The sequence below is a fragment of the Saccopteryx leptura genome, chromosome 4 (assembly GCF_036850995.1).
Source record: "Saccopteryx leptura isolate mSacLep1 chromosome 4, mSacLep1_pri_phased_curated, whole genome shotgun sequence".
NCBI lineage: Eukaryota > Metazoa > Chordata > Mammalia > Chiroptera > Emballonuridae > Saccopteryx > Saccopteryx leptura.
Window position 1 is genome coordinate 213,364,380 of NC_089506.1, and position 23,023 is coordinate 213,387,402.

The 23,023-nt window shown below is 48.4% G+C and overlaps 1 protein-coding gene across 1 annotated transcript; it reads left to right on the plus strand.

Moving 5' to 3' along the window:
- Nucleotides 1–354: 354 nt before the first annotated feature.
- Nucleotides 355–23,005, plus strand: ECI1 (enoyl-CoA delta isomerase 1). The gene is made up of 7 exons (XM_066382858.1): nucleotides 355–478; nucleotides 570–683; nucleotides 8,920–9,047; nucleotides 20,892–21,038; nucleotides 21,340–21,461; nucleotides 21,561–21,739; nucleotides 22,532–23,005. Exons 1-7 carry the CDS (start codon nucleotides 427–429, stop codon nucleotides 22,696–22,698), a joined length of 909 nt encoding a protein of 302 aa, XP_066238955.1. The 5' UTR covers nucleotides 355–426; the 3' UTR covers nucleotides 22,699–23,005.
- Nucleotides 23,006–23,023: the final 18 nt, after the last annotated feature.

The window sequence follows — 23,023 nt, forward strand, 5'->3', positions numbered from 1 at the left end:
TGTTCAGTCACTCCCAATTTCAACACTGCTGCCTGGGTAGTTTAATCTTTGCCAGGTTGGAAAAGCATGGCAAGCCCCCCATTGTTTAAGTGGGGGGTGGGAGCAGAACACTGGTTCTGTCCTCGGTAATCGGGTCACGCCAACACCGGCAACCCTCCATCCCGAGCTCCAGTGTCGGTCAGGCCCATTGCAGGGCAGCCTGCTATGGTACCAGGAAGAATGGCCCGAGAACCTGGGGACCAGGAGGATTTACGCCTTGGTTGACACGGTGGACTGTGGAGCGGCAGGCTGAGCCGGGAAGAAGATGGGTGGGCCTTGGCCTGCGAATGGAGGGAATACTAGGCCAGGGGGTGTGGCTGACCTCAGCCCCGCCCCCGGCTGTGTGACTTCATCCCGGCGCCGTGACCCCGACTCAGTCCTGTCGAGATGGCGCTGACGGTGGGAATGCGCTTCCTGGTCCCCACCCTTCTCCGCCCGTGTACGTGACCTGCGGACGGGCTGGGGATAAGGTTTGGTAGACGGGATGGGCAGGGGCGGAGAGCTAACGGGCCTCGCACTGCCGTTCACAGGGGCCTGCCTCCGGGGCTCGGCCGTTGGGCCGAGGAAGTCAGCGGCCGGCTATGACCTCGGCCCAAGACGCTTCGGGAGCCAGCGGGTCCTGGTGGAGCCCAACCCGGCCGCAGGTAAAAGCCCTTCTGACCAGGCGGTGGCGCAGGGGATAGAGCATAGGACTGGGACGCCGAGAACTCAGGTTCGAAACCCCGAGGTCGCCAGTTTGAGTGTAGGGTCGCTGGCTTGAGCCTGGGATCATAGGGATGTCCATGGTCGCTGGCTTGAGCCCAAAGGTCGCTGGCTTGAGCAAGGGATCATTCGCTCTGCTGCAGCTCCCCCTGCCCTGCCCGTCAAGGCACATAGGGTATGAGAAAGCAATCAATGAACCACTAAGAAGCTGCAACGAAGAATTGATGCTTCTCATTCATCATCTCTCTCCCTTCCTATCTATCTTTCCCCTTCTCTGTCTCTGCCACACACATGCAAAAAAAAAAAAAAAAAATCCCTTGTCCTCTACGACCTCTGGAGTCCGGGCGCCCTCCGTGCATGGGCCCATAGATTGAGAGATTCGGCGATGGTGCCAATGCCTGGCAGGCCAGAGTTACCCAACTTCCTGAGTTGGTTCCATTGCTTGTCCTGACTGCCAAGGGGGGACAAAACAAAATTGACTAATGCTTCGCCATGCTGGCTACAGGGCATGCTCCATAATCAGGTTCGTTGTATTAATTCTTTCCAGAACTGGAATCCAGACTCACGTGAAAGTTTTTGAATTTCTGAGAGCCATGAGGAAAACCCAGTTCTGTTGTTTTTCCCAGCAAGTAAAGGAAGAATTTATTGGCCGTGCAGGAAGAAAGTCAGGTTGAGGGGGTTAGCCCAGGACGAGCTGCCACTGTCCACTGCTCCCTTAGTTTCAAGTCTGGTAGGGCCCCTTAGAGCAGGGGTCCCCAAACTTTTTTACACAGGGGGCCAGTTCACTGTCTCTCAGACCGTTGGAGGGCAGGACTATAAAAAAAAACTATGAACAAATCCCTATGCACACTGCACGTATCTTATTTTAAAGTAAAAAAACAAAACAGGAACAAATACAATACTTAAAATAAAGAACAAGTAAATTTTTTTTTAAATATTTTATTTATTGATTTTTATTTTTTATTTTTTATTTTTAGAGAGAGAGGAGTGAGAGAGAGTAAGAGAGAGAGAGAGAAGGGGGAGGAGCAGGAAGCATCAACTCCCATATGTGCCTTGACCAGGCAAGCCCAAGGTTTCAAACCGGCGACCTCAGTGTTACAGGTCGACGCTTTATCCCACTGCACCACCACAGGTCAGGCAAGAACAAGTAAATTTAAATCAACAAACTGACCAGTATTTCAATGGGAACTATGCTCCTCTCGCTGACCACCAATGAAAGAGGTGTCCCTTCCAGAAGTGCGGCGGGGCCGGATAAATGGCCTCAGGGGGCCGCGTGCGGCCCGCTGGCCGTAGTTTGGGGACCCCTGCCTTAGAGGGAAGGAGAAACACGCCTGGGGGAGAAGAGGAGGAAGGGAAGGAGAGGAAAAGCCCCCTTTCTTTTTTTTTATTTTTATTTTTTATTTATTCATTATAGAGAGGGGAGAGAAAGAGAGACAGAGAGAAGGGGGAGGAGCAGAAAGCATCAACTCCCATATTGTGCTTTGACCAGGCAAGCCCAGGGTTTTGAACCAGCAACCTCAGCATTTCCAGGTTGACATTTTATCCACTGCGCCACCACAGGTCAGGCAAAAGCCCCCTTTCTTAACCCCAGTTTTAAAGTCAGTGTCAGTTGAGATTACTGCTTAAGAGTCATCAATCTAGCCTGACCAGGCGGTGGAGCAGTGGATAGAGCATCGGACTGGGATGTGGAGGACCCAGGTTCGAGACCCTGAGGTCGCCAGCTTGAGCGTGGGCTCATCTGGTTTGAGCAAAAAGCCCACCAGCTTGAACCCAAGGTCGCTGGCTCCAGCAAGGGGTTACTCGGTCTGCTGAAGGCCCATGGTCAAGGCACATATGAGAAAGCAATCAATGAACAACTAAGGTGTTGCAACGCACAATGGAAAACTAATGATTGATGCTTCTCATCTCTCTCCATTCCTGTCTGTCTGTCCCTGTCTATCCCTCTCTCTGACTCACTCTCTGTCTCTGTAAAAAAAAAAAAAAAAGTCATCAATCTAGGTGTTAGTTTAAATGGGTTTCTCCTCCAAGTTCATTTTGAAGATAAAAATGTTTGTTTTTTTGTTTTAGATATTTATTCATTTTAGACAGGAGGTATTTATTCATTTTACAGAGGAGAGGAGAGAGAGAGAAGGGGGTAGAGCAGGAAGCATCAACTCCCAAACGTGCCTTGACCAGGAAAGCCCAGGGTTTTGAACCAGTGACCTCAGCGTTCCAGGTCAACGCTTTATCCACTGTGCCACCACAGGTCAGGCTAAAAATGTTTGTTTTAAAAGTTTGGGGATGTGCCCCTTTAAACCGTTAAATTAAAAAATGATAATTGGAAGTATTTTTAGAATAAAATATTTTCTTTTTTCTTAATAGTCCACATGGCACAGAATCCAGCAGACATTAAACTAATTAAAGCCAGGAGCCACAAGTGGAATCACTCCTAACAGCCACCTGCCCCCATCAGAACACCTCTTAATACTCTCCAGAGGAGATAGAAAGGGTAGAAAAGCTACTTTTGAAAGAGAAACCTGTGCTTTCTCTACCACAAAGCACTCTAGACTTAGGTGCTGAGAAGGTGTGGGGTCAGTGGTGGGCAACGTTTTGGTTTTGTTTTTGTTTTTTTTACAGAGACAGAGTGAGAGTCAGAGAGAGGGATAGATAGGGACAGACAGACAGGAACGGAGAGAGATGAGAAGCATCAATCATCAGTTTTTTGTTGCAACACCTTAGTTGTTCATTGATTGCTTTCTCATATGTGCCTTGACCATGAGCAGACCGAGTAACCCCTTGCTCGAGCCAGCGACCTTGGGTCCAAGCTGGTGAGCTTTGCTCAAACCAGATGAGCCCACGCTCAAGCTGGTGACCTTGGGGTCTCAAACCTGGGTCCTCCACATCCCAGTCCGATGCTCTAGCCACTGCGCCACCACCTGGTCAGACAACGTTTTGGGTTTTAGGACAATCTGTCCCATGACCTCCTCAGCCTTTCAAGAAGGTGCCCTGCCGGCCCTGGCCGGTTGGCTCAGTGGTAGAGCGTCGGCCTGGCGTGTGGAAGTCCCGGGTTCGATTCCTGGCCAGGGCACACAGGAGAAGCACCCATCTGCTTCTCCACCCCTCCCCCTCTCCTTCCTCTCTGTCTCTCTTTCCCTCCCACAACCGAGGCTCCATTGGAGCAAAAGATGGCCCGGGCGCTGGGGATGGCTCCATGGCCTCTGCCCCAGGCTCTAGAGTGGCTCTGGTCGTAACAGAGCGATGCCCTGGATGGGCAGAGCATCGCCCCCTGGTGGGCATGCCAGGTGGATCCCGGTCGGGCGCATGCAGGAGTCTGTCTGACTGCCTCCCCGTTTCCAGCTTCAGGAAAAAAAAAAAAAACAACAAAAAAAAAGATGATGCCCTGCTGTGCGTTGGGGAAAACCATCCTCCTCTACACCCAAACAAACACACAGGTTCTACACCTGTAACAGTGTCAGAGCACCATGTTCCTTTGTTTAGCCCCTCTCTGGGTTAGAGTGGCCTTAACTCAGACTAGGCCCAACCCCCGAGTCCAACAAAAACCTGAGTTTCTAAAAGGATCATTTCTGAGACAGATTTTAATATATATATCAAAAAGTACAGCCTGACCAGGCAGTGGCGCAGTGGATAGAGTGTCGGAATAGGATGTGGAGGACCCAGGTTTGAGACCCTGAGGTCACTAGCTTGAGCACGGGCTCATCTGGTTTGAGCAAGGCTCACAGCTTGAGCCCAATGTCGCTGTCTTGAGCAAGGAGTCACTCGGTCTGCTGTAGCCCCCTGGTCAAGGCACATATGAGAAATCAATCAATGAACAACTAAGGAACCACAACGAAAAATTGATGTTTCTCATCTCTCTCCCTTCCTATCTGTCTGTAAAAACCCTGGGCTTGCCTGGTCAAGGCATGTACTATAAGCAACAAGCAAGCAATGAACAACTAAAGTGAAGCAGCTATGAGTTGATACTTCTTTTTTTTTTTTTTTTTTTTTTTTATTCATTTTAGAAAGGAGAGAGAGAGGAGAGAGAGAGAGAGAAGGGGGGAGGAGCAGGAAGCATCAACTCCCATATGTGCCTTGACCAGGCAAGCCCAGGGTTTCGAACCGGCGACCTCAGCATTTCCAGGTTGACACTTTATCCACTGCGCCACCACAGATCAGGCTATGAGTTGATACTTCTTGCTCCTCACTTCTCTCTTCTTTCTATAAGAATTAATAAATAAGCCCTGGCCAGTTGGCTCAGTGGCAGAGTGTTGGCCTGCCATGTGGATGTCCTGGGTTGATTCCCAATCAGGGCACATGGGATAAGTGACCATCTGCTTCTCCACCCCTCCCCCTCCTTTCCCTCTCTCCCTCTCTCTGTCTCCCCTTCTCCCCCTCTCCTCTTCCTCTCTCCTTCTCTCCCACTCTTTCCCCTTCCCGCAGCCATGACTCAATTGATTCTAGTGAGTTGGCTCAGATTTGGCCCTCAGCACTGAGTACTTCTGCCTCAGGAGCTAAAAACAGCTCTGTTGCAGAGCAATGGAGCAACACCCAGACAGAGCATAGCCCATAGGGCACTTGCCCAGTGGATCCTGGGTTGGGTGCATTCAGGAGTCTGTCTCTCTGCCTTTCTTGCTCTCACTTAATTTTTTTTTAGTTAATTAATAAAGTCTTTAAGGGAAAAAAAGGGTATCGCTGAGATAATTTTCTTACCAAAATGCTTTCCCACCCTACCACAGAAGAACTCATTAGCTTCATTTGCTTGGTAAAATCAAGATTGGAGTCAGAAAGCCAGATCTGTTTCTGTCCTCACTACCAGATCCAGTTGGCTTGCAGGAATCTTGAGGCATGAATGAAGTAATAGATTAGAAGTACTTTAAAAATGTTTTTATTTAAATGCTGTTACTGAAGCTGATTTAACATTTCCATTCAAGTAACATTTTAGTACTCATTCTGTGCCAGAGGTGTTGTTCCTTAGCTCTAGGGTCCAAGCTTATCCAAATTCCTCTTTGTTAACTTATGTTCACCTTTGGCCTCTTATGTTTACCCACCGTCCTCAATTCTGCTCCAGCAGACTCCACAGAAATCCAGGGTCACCTTCAGAAACTTCCTTCCAAACCAAGTTTAGAGAGCCCACTTCTGGAAGTTTTGATTGTTTCTTATGCTCATGTACATACCTGTAGCTAGGTAATAATTACCTCTCCCTCCTACATTAAAGGCCTCAAAAGAGCCCATTGCCTTCAGAACTTGGTTCTCAATCACAGAGAATGGTTTGTGTTGATAGTCCGGAAGTTTCCAAGGTCCTGACCAGTGAGATGCACCCTAAATGAATGGTAGCATATCTGAAGTCCTTGAGGTCTGCCCTTGGCCAGGCAGTGAGAACAGATGGCCCTAGCCAGTCCAGGCCAACAGCTGCACTGTCTACAAATAGGCCCTGCCCTTCCGACTTTTTCTGCTGCTGGCATAATGAATGAATGGAGAATATCTGACACCCCCACCCCATATTTGTCGCCTGTATCTTTAAGCAGGCATGAACCAGAGCACCTCACTGGATTCCTCCTTGCACATCTAGTTCACAGAGTTGGCTCACTCACTCCTCAAGAAACTAGGCCATTTCCTACTCCCATGAGGATGGTGGATTTGTGCCTGGGAAGAAAAGATAAACAAAAATTTGTACATGAATGTTCATAGAAGCATTATTCACAATAGCCAAGAGGTGGAACTAACCCAGGTTTTCATCAGCATATAAATGAATAGACAAAATGCTGCATTCGACCTTATTTGACCTTAAAAGGAATGAGGCACTGTTATATGCTACAGCCGGGGCCACATGCAGCCCCCTGAGGTCATTTATCTGGCCCTGCGGCACTTCTGGAAGGGGGACATCTTTCATTGGTGGTCGGTGAGAGGAGCACATTGACCATCTCATTAGCCAAAAGCAGGCCCATAGTTCCCATTAAAATACTGGTCAGTTTGTTTATTTAAATTTACTTGTTCTTAAAAAAAAAAAAATTTACTTGTTCTTTATTTTAAATATTGTATTTGTTCCCTTTTTTTTTTTTACTTTAAAATAAGATATGTGCAGTGTGCATCGGGATTTGTTCCTAGTTTTGTGTTTTTTTGTTTTGTTTTTTTTTTAATTATTTTTATTTATTCATTCATTTTAGAGGGGAGAGAAAGAGAGAGAGGAGGGGGGAGGAGCAGGAAGCTTCAACTCCCATATGTGCCTTGACCGGGCAAGGCCAGAGTTTTGAACCAGCAACCTCAGCATTCCAGGTTGACGCTTTATCCACTGCGCCACCACAGGTCAGGCCTGTTTTGTATTTTTATAGTCTGGCCCTCCAACGGTCTGAGGGGCAGTGAACTGGCCCCCTGTGTAAAAAGTTTGGGGACCCCTGTGCTACAACATGGGTGAACCTTAAAAACATGTTAAGCCCTGGCTGGTTGGCTCAGTGGTAGAGCGTCGGCCTGGCGTGTAGAAGTCCCGGGTTCGATTCCCGGCCAGGGCACACAGGAGAAGCGCCTATTTGCTTCTCCACCCCTACCCTCTCTCCTTCCTCTCTGTCTCTCTCTTCCCCTCCCGCAGCCGAGGCTCCATTGGAGCAAAGATGGCCCGGGCGCTGGGGATGGCTCCTTGGCCTCTGCCCCAGGCGCTAGAGTGGCTCTGGTCGCGGCAGAGCGATGCCCGGAGGGGGCAGAGCATCGTCCCCCTGGTGGGCAGAGCATCGCCCCCTGGTGGGCGTGCCGGGTGGATCCCAGTCGGGCGCATGTGGGAGTCTGTCTGACTATCTCTCCCGGTTTCTAGCTTCAGAAAAATACAAAAAAAAAACCATACAAATAAAAAAACATGTTAAGTGGGCCGACCTGTGGTGGCGCAGTGGATAAAGCGTCAACCTGGAATGCTGAGGTCGCCGGTTTGAAACCCTGGGCTTGCCTGGTCAAGGCACATATGGGATTTGATGCTCCCTGCTCCTTCCCCTGCGCCTCTCTCTCTCTCTCTTTCTCTCTCTCTCTCTCCTCTCTAAAGTGAATAAATAAAATCTTAAAAAAATAAAAATAAAAAAAACCATGTTAAGTGGGCCTGACCAGGCGGTGGCGCAGTGGATAGAGCATCAAACTGGGATATGGAGGACCCAGTTCAAGACCCGAGGTTGCCAGCTTGAGCGTGGGCTCATCTGGTTTGAGCAAGGCTCACCAGCTTGAGCCCAAGGTTGCTGGCTTGAGCAAGGGATCACTCAGTCTGCTGTAGCCCCCCGGTCAAGGCACATATGAGAAAGCAATCAATGAACAACTAAGGAGCCGCAAGGAGGAATTGATGTTTCTCATCTCTCTCCCTTCCTGTCTATCTGTCCCTCTCTCTGACTCTCTCTGTCTCTGCCACAAAATAAAACAAACAAACAAAAAAAACTTAAAAAAAAACAAAAAACATGTTAAGTGAAATGAAGCCAAACACAAAAGGTCACATGTGATTCCATTTATATGAAAAGTCCATAATAGGCGAATCCATGGCAACAGAAAGATCCATGGTTGCCAGGGGGGCTGGACAGGAAGAATGGTGCCTGCCCTACCAGTTGGTACAGGATTTCCTTTTTAGGTAATGGAAATGGTCTGAAACTGGATAGTGGTTGTACAACAGTGTGAATGTACTTAATGGACTTGAATTGTTCACTTTTTTTTTAAGACTTTATTTATTGATTTGTGAGAGGCAGGAGAAAGGGGAGCAGGAAGCATTAACTCATAGCAGTTGCCTCTAGTATGTGCCTTGACCAGGCAAGCCTGGGGTTTTGAACTGGCAACCTCAGCATTCCAGATCGATGCCTTATCCACTGTGCCACCACAGGGCCAAGCTGAATTGTTCACATTTAAATGGTTAACTTATGTTATGAGACTCTCACTCCAACTAAAAAAATTATGTAGGCCTGACCTATGGTGGCGCAGTGGATAAAGCGACTACCTGGAATGCTGAGGTCACTGGTTCAAAACCCTGCACTTGTCTGGTCAAGGCACATATGGGAGTTGATGCTTCCTGCTCCTCCTTTCTCTCTCTCTCTCTCTCTCTTACACACACACACACTCCTCTCTAAAATGAATAAATTTAAACAAAAAAATACCGATGTAACTTCCCATGGCCAGATTGAAGGTGCCAGGTGACTTGGGGCACTCTTCCAATGTTGAGCATGAGCTTTCTCTTCATTATCACACTAGGGATCGCTGTGATGAAGTTCAACAACCCCCCAGTGAACAGCCTCAGCCTAGAGTTTCTGACGGAGTTCGTCATCAGCCTGGAGAAACTGGAGAACGACAAGACTTTCCGAGGCATCATCATAACTTCAGTAGGTGCTCGTTAGCTCCCCAAGGCCCCAAGTTCCCTGATCAAAGTGTAAACCTGGTACCAGATTGAAGTCTGAACTCAGAGTCACATGGTATAGAATAACGAGGCAGCCCTGATCACAGGTGCTCATAAGAGACTTTTAGGGATCATGGTCCTGAGCGGGTGACATTTTTGCGGGGACAAACCTTGAGCCCACATTGATTCATGAAGGGTAGACCCTGCACAAACTGGGCAGTGGGTTCCGGGGTGCCCTCCCTGAGTGGTCTGCAGAGCCTGGGCTGTTTTTAACACCCAGATCTGCAGGACTGGGTGCCTCATGTGTTCCTGTCCCCTCCAGCAGGCATCAGGCCCACCTGCTCTGCCAGCCACCACAGGTACCAAGAGAGGACACAGCTAAGACCAGGCTGGGGAGGTGTTCTGGGGGCCACAAGTCAAAATCAAGGCATTGGCAGGGCTTACTCCTGCAGGCCCTAGGGGACACTCCTCCTTGGCCTTGTTCAGCTCTGGCAGCTCCTGGTATTCCATACTTGTCTCTATCACTTCAGTCTCCTCCATCTTCACAAACGTCTGTCCTATGTCCCTGCGTCCAGATTTCCCTCTACTTAGAAGGACACCAGTCACAGGATTTAGGGGCCCCCTACTCCAGAATGACCTCATCTTTTTTTTTTTTTTTTTTTGGTTAAAGAGTCAGAGAGAGGGACAGATAGGAACAGACAGACAAGAAGAGAGATGAGAAGCATCAATTCTTCGTTGTGGCACCTTAGTTGTTCATTGATTGCTTTCTCATATGTGCCTTGACCCGGGTGGGGGGGGCTACAGCAGAGCAAGTGACCTTGGTCTCATGCTAGCAACCTTGGGCTTCAAGCCAGCTACTATGGAGTCATGTCCATAATCCCATGCTCAAGCCAGCAACCCTGCGCTCAAGCTGGTTTGCCTGCACTCAAGCTGGCGACCTTGGGGCTTTTAACCTGGGTCCTCCGCATCCCAGTCTGACGCTATACCCACTGTGCCACCACCTAGACAGACCAGTATGACTTCATCTTGATCACATCTGCAAAGACCCTATTTCTGAATAAGGTCACATTTACAGATTGTGGAGGTGAGCATTTGGCCTTGTCTTTTTCAGTGACACAATTTGACCCACTACAGAAGTGTTACTAGATCACAGAAACAGGCTGCCCCACACCCCTTCTAGTTTGTCTGACAGAGATGATCCCAGTTAGGATCATGTGGTTTATTCTCCAACATCCAGAATATAACGTTTTGCCTTTGATTTTCTGAGGCGGGACCATGTGCAAATGCTGTAATTCTGCCAGACATCTGTGCTGAGAAAATGTATTGGATTTCATGGGGGGCAGAACCAGGGAATTATGGTAGGAAAGGATAAGGGAAAGGGCAGAAAAGCTGAACAGAAAGTCCTGCCATGTCCTTCAAACAAGGGCAACTCTGTCCCTGCTGCCATCCCTCCCCTCCACCCAGGGGCTGGTTGGTGTAATGATTGAACATCTTTCTCTGTTGGGTCTTTTAAAGTTACAGAAGTAGAACTCATTCTGTGGAAACAAGGGGTCAGCCTCCAAGTATTGCACACACACAAGCATGTGGTTGTAGGACACCTTGCACTGCAACTCGCTTTCGTAGCTTAATATAAGGATGTAAGGGACATGGAGTGTGACTGTCCCACACTTTATCTGCCTGCTCTTCACAGACAGTGGGTGGTTGTTATTGTCACAAGCAGTGGGGAAGCATTGTCGCTAGCTTCATGTGCCGCGAACCAGCGCAGCTAGTAATTCCAGGTCCTGAGGGAGAACAGCGCGGAATTAAGAAATCAGACTCACTGAGAAAAGAGGATGGGATCGGGAGTCCTCTGCAATGCTGATGGCAATATCAGAGAGCGCAAGCCCCTGGTCTGCCTTATTTTTATAGTGTAGACATTAAAGCCTTTAAACCAATATACAAATAAGGAAGTCTCTGATACAAAGCCACTTATCCGAGGCTTAAATGGGATTCCTCATAAGAGTACACCACCCCTCATCAGGCAACAGTCAAGGGTGTGGGGAAAAGTTTAGTGTTGAAAAGAGCTTAGTATTAAAAGGGTGGGAAAGGCTTAGTCTTAAAACTAAGCCTTAGGCTGTAAGAACCTTTCCAGCTTACAGCCTGTTTCCCACATATGTCCCTTTTTTATTTTATTTTATTTTATTTTATTTTTGTATTTTTCTGAAGCTGGAAACGGGGATAGACAGTCAGACAGACTTCCGCATGCGCCCGACTGGGATCCATCCGGCACGCCCACCAGGGAGCGATGCTCTGCCCACCATGGGGTGATGCTCTGCCCCTCCGGGGCGTCGCTCTGTCGCTACCAGAGCCACTCTAGCACCTGGGGCAGAGGCCAAGGAGCCATCCCCAGCGCCCGGGCCATCTTTGCTCCAATGGAGCCTCGCTGCAGGAGGGGAAGAGAGAGATAGAGAGGAAGGAGAGGGGGAGGGGTGGAGAAGCAGATGAGTGCTTCTCCTGTGTGCCTTGGCCGGGAATCAAACCTGGGACTTCTGCACGCCAAGCTGACACTCTACCACTGAGCCAACCGGCCAGGGCCCCCTTCTTTATTTTCCAGATTCTAATACAGAGGCAGATAGAAAAAATACAGAATAAACAGAAAATTAGCATAGCCAATGTTAACAGATACCGAAACAAGTGTCTTAATACATTACAGGGATTAAAGCCTTTAAGCAAATTCTTAGCCAGTATAACCTTTGCTGTTTTGAATATGTTCACCAAGTCCATGCTGACATACTACCGTTTCACATTCCCTACAAATGCAACCCAACCTCAGTTCAGTCCATTAACTGTCACAAAGAGCAGAAGTCCAAGAAACACAACCAGGGAAAGTCCAGGAGTCCAGGAACATGTCCAGGAAAAGTGCAAGGCACTGAAACTGTTGTCACATTTCTACACTCTGCAGCTACCCTCCAAGTCCCATGACCACTGCTTCCAGCACATTAAGCTTTTGTCTCAAGCCCAATGTCAATTCTGGGTTTCTGGTGATGGCTCAGCTAAACTAGAAGGGCCATCACAGGCATGTGTGGAGATGGAGTCCCTGTTCTTCTTCAGCCTAGAGAGATGAGACTGGGGGCCCCTTCCTGGAGTTTTGCAGCTGTGGAGGTGCTGAGGAGAACCTTGGGATTTACTGTGCTGGGTGGTAGAGATAAATTTGTAACAGAAGTGGGCAAATCTGGCTGGCCAAAAGTAGCAACAGGGCCGATTCCAAGGACAGGAGGTGAAAAAGAGTGTGTAAAGGAGCAGTGGATCCATGGCAAATGAGGAGGAAAATAAGTCCATCAACACCCACAACAGAGATCTGCGAGGGATGAGCAGGACCCGAATAATTGGGCAAGGCAGAGTAAGTGGTCCCCGTGTCTATAAGAACTGAGATCAGCTTACCTGCTACTTGGATGGTTACCCTAGGCTCCTCCATGGGGACATGAGATGGGACCAACAGCCCTGAGCACCTTCAGTCTTCAGTGGCTAGTCCCAGAAGGCTGGGCAAGTTTAGGTCAGAGGTGGCTGTGATAGGGCTGGGAGAGACTGAACCTTCCCTTGGAGGGACGAGGGGGCAGCCTACCTTCTAGTGTCCCTTTTTCCCACCGTACGGGCATGGCCCTGGCGGGGGCTGAGAAGCCAGACAGGCTTTAGCCCAATGACCTTCCTTTCCACTCTTGAAGCAGGGCCCTGATGGAGTCTTATGAGGCCCTTTAGGGGCATTGGAGTCTTTAAGGGTGTATGCCAAGAGCTGGTATTTTGCCTGATTTCTTTGGGCTCTGTCTGCCTTTTCCTGTTCCTCTCAGTCATTATAGACCTTAAAAGCCATGCTCAGGATATCTCATTGAGGGGTTTGAAGGCCCTCCACTGCCAATTTAAACTTTTTACAGAAACAGGTTTAACAGAGAGAAGGACAAGAGCGGAGTAAAATAAGCCTTATACAATAGCTCTTGTGGAGTAAAGTCTCTCCTCCTGGCTCATGGCGTCTCACTAAACATTCAGGAACCCACCGAGGAGCCTCAGCAGTCCTAGGAAAAACACACGCATATCCTCAGCCCCATAGGAGAACAGGGTCTGGCCCTTGCCAGATTCCTGTAAGCAGGTCCTTCCATTGTACTGCAGGGAAGGCTTTTCTTGTTGGTTTCCAGAGTCTCTAAGCCACTGAATGGCCCTGTATATCAGCATTCAAAAAAAATTTTAAGGCCCTGGCCGGTTGGCTCAGCGGTAGAGCGTCGGCCTGGCGTGCGGGGGATCCGGGTTCAATTCCCGGCCAGGGCACATGGGAGAAGCGCCCATTTGCTTCTCCACCCCCCCCCCTTCCTCTCTGTCTCTCTCTTCCCCTCCCGCAGCAAGGCTCCATTGGAGCAAAGATGGCCCGGGCGCTGGGGATGGCTCCTTGGCCTCTGCCCCAGGCGCTAGAGTGGCTCTGGTTGCAACAGAGCAACGCCCCGGAGGGGCAGAGCATCGCCCCTGGTGGGCATGCTGGGTGGATCCTGGTCAGGCGCATGCGGGAGTCTTTCTGACTGTCTCTCCCCGTTTCCAGCTTCAGAAAAATACAAAAAAAAAAAAAAAGATTTTAAAGTAAAAAAGAGCATGATAAGATTTGGAGGAGTTCCAGGGTATGATTTCCCCTTTTTTATTTTTTCTAATTGACTTTTAGGTGTTTGATGGTCACGCTCTATAATGTCGTGGTCCTGAGGATGGTAAGGAATACGTGTCCTCAGGTCAATTCTAAATTTGACAAAATATAGTAAGTGCTTTTCCTACATATGCAGGAGCATTGTTAGTTTTAATTACCTTAGGAAGTTTTAAAATAGAAAATGTATACAAACAACATGCTTAGCAGCCTCACCTGTTCTGGCAGAGGCTATGATAAATCCAGAATAAGTATCCACTGTAACGTGGACAAAGGACTGTTCGCTAAATGAAGGTATATGAGTAACATTCATTTGCCAAAGTTGTCCTGGTAGGAGTCCTTGAGGGTTAATTCTAAACGAGGGGAAGTTGGTTCACCAGAACCTCTATGAATGTTTAAAAGTGGTTTTAATTCCCCTGTAGTTAATGGAGATCTAAGTCAATTAATGTCTCCGAACAATTTCTGGAAATCATTTAAAGTTTGCAAATGATCCGTCCTGATTTCTAATAGTTGTGGACGAATTTGTTGTCTCTCAATAATTTCTCCTAAATAAGAGAAAGGCAAAAATTGCTGTACCTTTTCAGGAGCTATATAAAGTCCTGATTCTTTCAAAGAATATTCTAATTGTTGCAAAATGGTTGGCACAGTGTCTTTATCTGGATGAGCAATAAGAACATCATCGATATAATAAATTAAGTACGCCTTAGGGTTCTGCCTTTGTACTGGACAGATAGCTTGAGCAACATATTTCCGGCACAAGGTAGGACTGTTAGCCATACCTTGAGGCAAAACTCTCCACTGGTATCGCTCCATGGGAGCCTGGAAATTAAGTGAAGGAACACTGAATGCAAAACGCTTGTAATCATGAGGGCTTAAAGGAATAGTAAAAAAGCAATCCTTCAAATCAATAATAGTAAGGTGAAAATTCCATGGAATGGCAGTAGGAGAGGGGAGGCCTGGCTGGAGGACCCATAATTTCCACAGTCTTATTTATTGCTCTCAAATCCTGCAATAGCTTCTAGGTTCCTGATTTCTTTTTAATGACAAATATTGGCATATTCCATGGGCTATTAGAAGGTTCAGTGTGCCCAAGCTGTAACTGCTCTTGTATTAATTGAGCAGCTGCCTTAAGTTTCTCCTGAGAAAGGGGCCACTGGTACCCAAACAGGATCATCTGATTTCTTCCTTTTATTTTTAATTTTTTTAATTATTTTTTATTTTATTTATTCATTTTTTTTAGAGGGGGGAGAGAGAGAGAGAGAGGGAGGGAGGGAGAGAGAGAAGGAGGGGAGGAGCAGGAAGCTTCAACTCCCATATGTGCCTTGACCGGGCAAGCCCAGGGTTTTGAACCGGCAACCTCAGCATTCCAGGTCGACGCTTTATCCACTGTGCCACCACAGGTCAGGCTCATCCTTTTATTTTTTTATTTTTATTTTTTACAGGGATAGAGAGAGTCAGAGAGAGGGACAGATAGGGTCAGACAGACAGGAACGGAGAGAGATGAGAAGCATCAATCACCAGTCTCTCATCGCGACACGCTAGTTGCTTATTGATTGCCTTCTCACATGTGCCTCGACCATGGAGCCACAGCAGACCGAGTAACCCCCTGCCTGAGCCAACAACCCTGGGTCCAAGCTGGTGAGCCCCCCCCCGCTCAAGCCAGATGAACCTGCGCTCAAGCTGGCGATGTCGGGGTCTCGAACCTGGGTCCTCTGCATCCCAGTCCGACGCTCCATCCACTGCGCCACCGCCCAGTCAGGCCAGGATCATCTAATTTCTAAGTAATTGGGTCTGCACAATACATTATTGGGGTAGCAGGAGCTACCAAGGCCCCTATGCTAAATTTTGATACCCTAATCCACGCCTTCTGGTATTGGGAGCCACTTCTATGGGGGTGAGAATCCCCCGCTGTTCTTTCCCTAGTCCCCTAGTGGGCAGACATCTCTGATCAAGCATTTGAGCACTGACTAAATTATTAGGACTGACAAGCAACTGTCCCATATTTTCAAAACATCTCTACCCCACAAATTAACTGGCAATCCAGTGAGCACATAAGGCTGAAAAAGTCCAGTATGACCTTCTTTATCTTCCCATCGCAAAAAAGTAGAGCTTTGTTGGGGGGATTTACCCTGCTCTATAACTTGTAATTCTGTGGCTGCTGCATGAGTGGGCCAGGAAGGAGGCCAATGTAGCTTAGCAATAACAGATACATCAGCTGCAGTATCTAATAGTCCTTTAAATTTACGCCCTTGTATTGTTAGTTCCATTTCAGGGCGCTCCTGACCTAGTTTTTGAATCTAATAGGCAGCATCAGTGGAGCTAAATCCTCGATTTCTTCGGGGCCCCTTTTGCAGGATGTGGCCTTATCTTAAAAGAGGTAAAAGGATCAATTGAACAATTTTCATGTCAGGGGAGACAGTGACTATATTCCTTAGAGTGTGAGCCATTACTTTAATTTCCCCTGTATAATCTGAATCTATTACTACAGGGAGAACAAAAAATTCTCTCATAGTTAAACCATTTCTGCCTAATAAGAGTCCTACTGTGTTACTGGGAAGTGGTCCAAAAATTCCTGTGGGTATAGCTTGAGGTCCCATCTGTGGAGTTAATACGAATTGGGAGGTGGGACTGATGTCCATTCCTGTGCTGCCTGCTGTTGCCCGGGACAGTTGGGCAATGTTTGGCCTGCTGGAATCAGAATTTGCTGAGGAAACACTGACATTGCCCCTATTGTTTGATGGGGCCGGGGAAGGCCCTGTTATCCCTTTCCCTGAATCACCTGCCATTCAGCAGAATATTTAGATTTACACTCATTCGCCCAATGTTTCCCTGCCCTACAACGTGGGCAGAGGTCCGGAGTTTTAGGAGCTGGCTGCTCTTGAAGGGGAGGCTGAGACTGACATCCAGGGGGAGTAAGGCAACTTTTAGCAAAATGCCCCAAACACCCGCATTGGAAACAAGATCCATGGGCAGAAGTACTTCCCTGACCTTCCTTCTTTTTCTTTTTTTTTTTTTGTTTTTTTGTTTTTTTTGCATTTTATCAAAGTATCCTGGAAGCCTCCCCTTAAGCGCTGTGGCAATAGCAAGCCCTTGCATGTATGAAGTCCCAATACCAGTGCATATTCTGATATAGTCCTCTGTATCTTCCTTCTTGTGGTGAGGCAAAGTGCAGCCTGGCAAATGGAATTAGCATTTTCATACACTAACTGTTTTACTAAAATTCTTCCTATTTTTTTGTCTACCACTAATCTTTCAACTGCCTGAATCAGCCATGAAACAAATTCTTGAAATGGCTCATCAGCGCTTTGCCTAATTTTCTCAATTCCTCCATTTTGGTCCCTGTCGTAAGCAAGCATTTCCATGCCTGTGTGGCCATCTGGTTAACATTTGATAAGTAATTAGTTGATACTGTAATTGAGCCGCCATAGGAGCATATTGTTCTTCTCCAGTTAACATATCAGCAGTAACAGCAACCTGCTCTTGCAGGTTTCTCTCATCCTGCTCAGCAGCCTTTTCATAAAAGTTTGATTTCCGCCTGACCAGGTGGTGGCGCAGAGGATAGAGCGTCGGACTGGGATGCGGAGGACCCAGGTTCGAGACCCCAAGGTCACCAGCTTGAGCGTGGGCTCATCTGTTTTGAGCGAGGCTCACCAGCTTACACCCAAGGTCGCTGGCTTGAGCAAGGGGTTACTCGGTCTGCTGTAGCCCCACAGTCAAGGCACGTATGAGAAAGTAATCAATGAACAACTAAGGTGTTGCAATGAAAAACTAATGATTGATGCTTCTCATCTCTCTCCATTCTGTCTGTCCCTGTCTATCCCTCTCTCTGACTCTCTGTCTCTGTAAAAAATAAAAAATAATTTTTTTAAAGTCTGATTTCCATAACAAATAATCACCCCCAGGCACAAGCAAGCAATCGCCTTCCAGTCATTTAGGGGAAGAGCCTTTGCACTAATAGTATCTAATAAACCAGGGGTCCCCAAACTATGGCCCGCGGCCCCTGAGGCCATTTATCCAGCCCCCGCCACACTTCCAGAAGGGACACCTCTTTCATTGGTGGTCAGTGAGAGGAGCATCCATCCTGTGCTCCTGGAGTATTGTATGTGGCGGCACCGCAAAGCGCGGCGTCGCTCATATACAGTACTACTTCCGGTGACGCGGGACGCACACATCACGGCTCCAGAAGTGTGTCATATCACTTGTTATGGCTAGCAGTGACAAATATGGAACCGGACATTGACCATCTCATTAGCCAAAAGCAGGCCCATAGTTCCCATTGAAATACTGGTCAGTTTGTTGATTTAAATTTACTTGTTCTTTATTTTAAATATTGTATTTGTTCCCGTTTTGGTTTTTTTTACTTTAAAATAAGATATGTGCAGTGTGCATCGGGATTTGTTCATAGTTTTTTTTATAGTCCGGCCCTCCCAACAGTCTGAGGGACAGTGAACTGGCCCCCTGTGTAAAAAGTTTGGGGACCCCTGTAATAAACCAAGTGTAAAAGGGGCAGTAGGCCCATACTGAGTACAACAAGCAAGTTTAAATTTTTTCAGAGTTTTAATATTTTTTGTTGTTTTATTATTTTTTATTCATTTTAGAAAAGAGAGAGAGAGGGAGAGAGAGAGAGGAGAGAGAGAGAGAAGGGGGGAGGAGCAGGAAGCATCAACTCCCATATGTGCCCTGACCAGGCAAGCCCAGGGTTCTGAACCAGCGACCTCAGCATTTCCAGGTCAACGCTTTATCCACTGCGCCACCACAGGTCAGGCCAAATTTTTTCAGTTTTAAAACGTAGAGGTTCATGCTCTCGCACTACATTCCCTTGATCATCCCGCCTTTCTACAACAGGAAAACAGGCAAAGCCATTCATTGTTTCCCCTAGATTTCAAGCCTGATCTAAAGATTGTTGGAGCGGGGATTTCCAAGGGTCTGAGATAGACTCTGGAAGCAACCCGATAAGGGTACGGAGGAGCAGAGGGTTGAGTGTGAGAAGGAGCAGAGAGCGGTGGAGGCACCACGGTTAAGGCCGTCATACCCGAGATACCCTCATTTTCTCCCGAGTCATCCTCAGACTCCAAGGTCTTCTCATATTCACATCCCTCTGTTTCTAGCTCACCCTGATACTCTTCAGACAACGGTTCGTTCTCATATGGAAACATTTCTACAAAAAGGTCCCTTACTTTTGACCCTAACTGTCCCATAATTTATTACTCCCAACTATACTCTCCCCCAAAACTTTCTTTACTCACTGTGCACACTTGGGGAGTTTCGTCACCTGCCTTTAGTTTTCTCGTACCCCAGTCCCTGTTTGGGTGCCACTTGCCGTGAACCAGCGCAGCTAGTAATTCCAGGTCCTGAGGGAGAACAGCATGGAATTAAGAAAATAGACTCACTGAGAAAAGAGGATGGGATCAGGAGGCCTCTTCAATGCTGAAGGCAAGTCAGAGAGAGAGAGCCCTCGGTCTGCCTTATATTTATAGTGTAGAAATTAAAGCCTTTAAGCCAATATATAAATAAGGAAGTCTCTGATACAAAGCCACTTATCTGAGGCATAAATGGGATTCCTCATAAGAGTACACCACCCCACATCTTGCAACAGTCAAAGGTGTGGGGGAAAGCTTAGTGTTGAAAAGATCTTAGTATTAAAGGTCCTTAGGCTATAAGGACCTTTCCAGCTTACAGCCTATTTCCCACACTCATGCACCAGCCCCCAGCTGGGGAAGCTTGAGAGTGTGGGAGGGCCTCCTTTGCTCAGAAGTGCTGTGTCCATATGGGAGTCCCAGGGGTGGGTGTTTCCAAGTGAAGATTGCTGAGCCACCCCTCCCTGTTGGTGTTCTTGGCCAATAGTCCTTCCAACACCCCAAACTTGGTGCCCACTGCTGGAAAGCACTATCCTACTGAGAGCCCCTAATTCCATCCTGTCACTTCTCTTCTGTGTCTGCTCCCCTCCCTTCCTTGGCAGCTGTCTCAGGACCTGGGGCATCTGTACAGGACACACATGCCTTCAAGATCATTCCTCAGTCTTCTCACACATGACAGCCTAGGGCAGAGGTGTGGCTTCCTTTTTTTTTTTTGTGACAGCTGAAGAGACAGAGAAAGGGACAGATAGGGACAGACAGGAAGGGAGAGAGATGAGAAGCATCAATTTATTGCAGCACCTTAAGTGTTCATTAATTGCTTTCTCATATGAGCCTTGATGGGGGTGGGGGGGCTACACCAGACCAAGTGACCCCTTGCTCGAGCCAGTGACCTTGGGCTTAAGCTGGTGAGCCTTGCCCAAACCAGATGAGTCTGTGCTCAACCCAGTGACCTCAGGATTCAAACCTGGGTCCTCCACATCCCAGTCCGACACTCTATCCACTGCGCCACCGCCTGGTCAGGCAAGGTGTGGCTTTTTTTTTTTTTTTTTTTTACTTTACAAAGACAGAGTGAGAGTTAGAGAGAGGGATAGACAGGGACAGACAGACAGGAACAGAGAGATGAGAAGCATCAGTCATTAGTTTTTCGTTGCGCATTACAACACCTTAGTTGTTCATTGATTGCTAACTCATATGTGCCTTGACTGCAGGCCTTCAGCAGACCAAGTGACACCTTGCTGGAGCCAGTGACCTTGGGTCCAAGCTGGTGAGCTTTTGCTCAAACCAGATGAGCCTGCACTCAAGCTGGCAATCTCGGGGTCTTGAACCTGGGTCTTTCACATCCCAGTCCGACGCTCTATCCACTGCGCCACCACCTAGTCAGGCAGGTGTGGTTTCTTGACTGGTCACTGCCCCTTTCCTGGTCAGACAGTAGCACCTCCCTATTTGCACCAGTCTGCAGCTTGCTTGACCTTTGGGGGTCAACGGCATATGCACCCAGCAGACTGTCAGAACATGCCCCATGCCTCTGAGTGTTCTGCCTGGGATACCACCCAGAGCCCAGGGAAGCACCTGACCCTGCCTGCCTGTTCTGCCTTTTCCAGTTTGAACTCAGAAAGGGAAGAACATTCCAGGACATAGAGGGAACTGAGTCTGAGGGAGGTGTAGGCTGAGTCCTGGAGCCCTAACTCTGGGCTCCTGGGGGCAGCATCTACCACCCTGAGCATGACAGCCTGCTGCCTCACCTGCAGGCTCCCCTGCCCTGGGGCGTGTTGCCCTGGAAGGTGGACTCTGATGGGCCCTGGCCTCCTTGCTCACCCAGAACAACCCCGGGATCTTCTCAGCCGGCCTGGACCTGATGGAAATGTACGGGAGGAACCCAGCGCACTATGCTGAGTACTGGAAGGCTGTTCAAGAGATGTGGCTGCGGCTCTACCAGTCCAACCTGATACTGGTTGCTGCCATCAATGTGAGTCTCCACTCCCAAGTGGCCTTGCTGACTCCCTGAGGTTGGAGGCGGGTGGAGTGCAGATGCGGTCCTCTTAGGGAAGCCCTCAGAGGGAAGGGTGCCTTGGGAAGACTCAGACTGTCAGTAGCACCTAGAGCCCAGTGGTAGGGAAGCCCTCAGAGGGAAGGGTGCCTTGGGAAGACTCAGACTGTCAGTAGCACCTAGAGCCCAGTGGTAGGGAAGCCCTCAGAGGGAAGGGTGCCTTGGGAAGACTCAGACTGTCAGTAGCACCTAGAGCCCAGTGGTCTTGCATCCCCTGCAGGGAGCCAGCCCTGCTGGAGGCTGCCTAATCTCCCTCTCCTGTGACTACCGAATCCTGGCTGACAACCCGAAATTTGTCATTGGGCTGAATGAGACCCAGCTGGGCATTGTTGCCCCCTTCTGGTAAGGCCAGGGACTGCACCCATATTCTACTTGGCCCAGGGATGAATCAACCCACCTGGGAGTCCCCAGCACCAGTTGTTTTGAGTGTCTGCATTCCAGGTTCAAAGACACCCTTGTGAACACGATTGGGCACCGTGCCGCAGAGCGTGCTCTGCAACTGGGGTTGCTCTTCCCGCCGGCAAAGGCCCTCCAGGTGGGCATGGTAGACAAGCTGGTGCCTGAAGACCAGGTACAAAGCACTGCACTCTCGGTGATGGAGCAGTGGATGGCCATTCCAGGTAAGGAGCCTGGGAGGGCAAGTCACTGTGGGAACTGGTGGGTGAGTAAAGCCTCCTTCTGTCCCCTCCTCTTCCCCTGTGTTCGCTTTCCCTCCCCAGCTGATGTCCTTGGTGAGACCGGAAAGTTCTCATGTAAAAGTGCACTATGAAGTCGATAACATGCAGACTGACTTAGTGTCCTGGGGCTACTCTAACAAGTTACCACAACTGGAGTGAGGGTGCTTAAAACAACAGAAATGCATTCTCTTACATTGTGGAAACCAGATCCAAAATCAAGTTGTGAGTACAGCTGAGCTCACTCCAGAGACTAGGGCTCCTTTCTGCCTCTGTGTTTCTGGTGGCTCTAGGCATCAAGTCTTCATTGTGGCACATTAGTTGTTCATTGATTGCTTTCTCATATGTGCCTTGACCAGGAGGCTACAGCAGACCGAGGGACCCCTTGCTCAAGCCAGTGTGACCTTGGGCTCAAACCAGGGACCTTTGGGCTCAAGCCAATGACCTTTGGGCTCAAGCCAGCAACCATGAGGTCATGTCTAGGATCCCACACTCAAGCTGGATGAGCCCGTTCTCAAGCCAGCGATCTCAGAGTTACAAATCTGGGTCCTCTGCGTCCCAATCCAACACTGTATCCACTGTGCCACCGCCTGGTCAAGCAATTCCATTTTCTTCTTTTTGTTTACCTGTATCTTCTAAGTTTTCTACTAGTTTCTGTTAGCACACTCTTGGAAAAGTTGGGAATGATGCCACTGTGTCAGACAGTGGGTTTTCACACATGGACCCCGTTTTCTCTAGCTCACGCTCGACAGCTGACCAAGAACATGATGCGAAAGCCCACAGCAGACAGACTGGTGAAACAGCGTGACGCGGACATCCAGAACTTTGTCAGCTTTATCTCCAGAGACTCCATCCAGAAGTCCCTGCAGATGTACTTAGAAAAGCTCAAACAAAGGAAAGGCTAACAGCCCTGGCCAGATAGCTCAGTGGACAGAGCGTCCTCCCAGTGCGCCCAAGTTGCTGGTTCAATCTCTGGTCAGGGCACATAGAAGAAGCAACTGACAAGTGCACAACTAAGTGGAGTGACGAGTTGATTCTTCTGGCTCTCTCCCTTCCTTCCTCTCTATCAAATCAATGGGGGAAGAGAAAAAGGAAGGCTAACAACTTGGGTGTCCACACAGGATTTAGGCATATGCACCGTTCTGGGGGTCCTCTAGTCCCAAAGGGTTTTAAACAAAGTATTTTTCCAATTTAAAAGTCCTTCTAGCTCTTTGTTTTGCTGATCTTCCC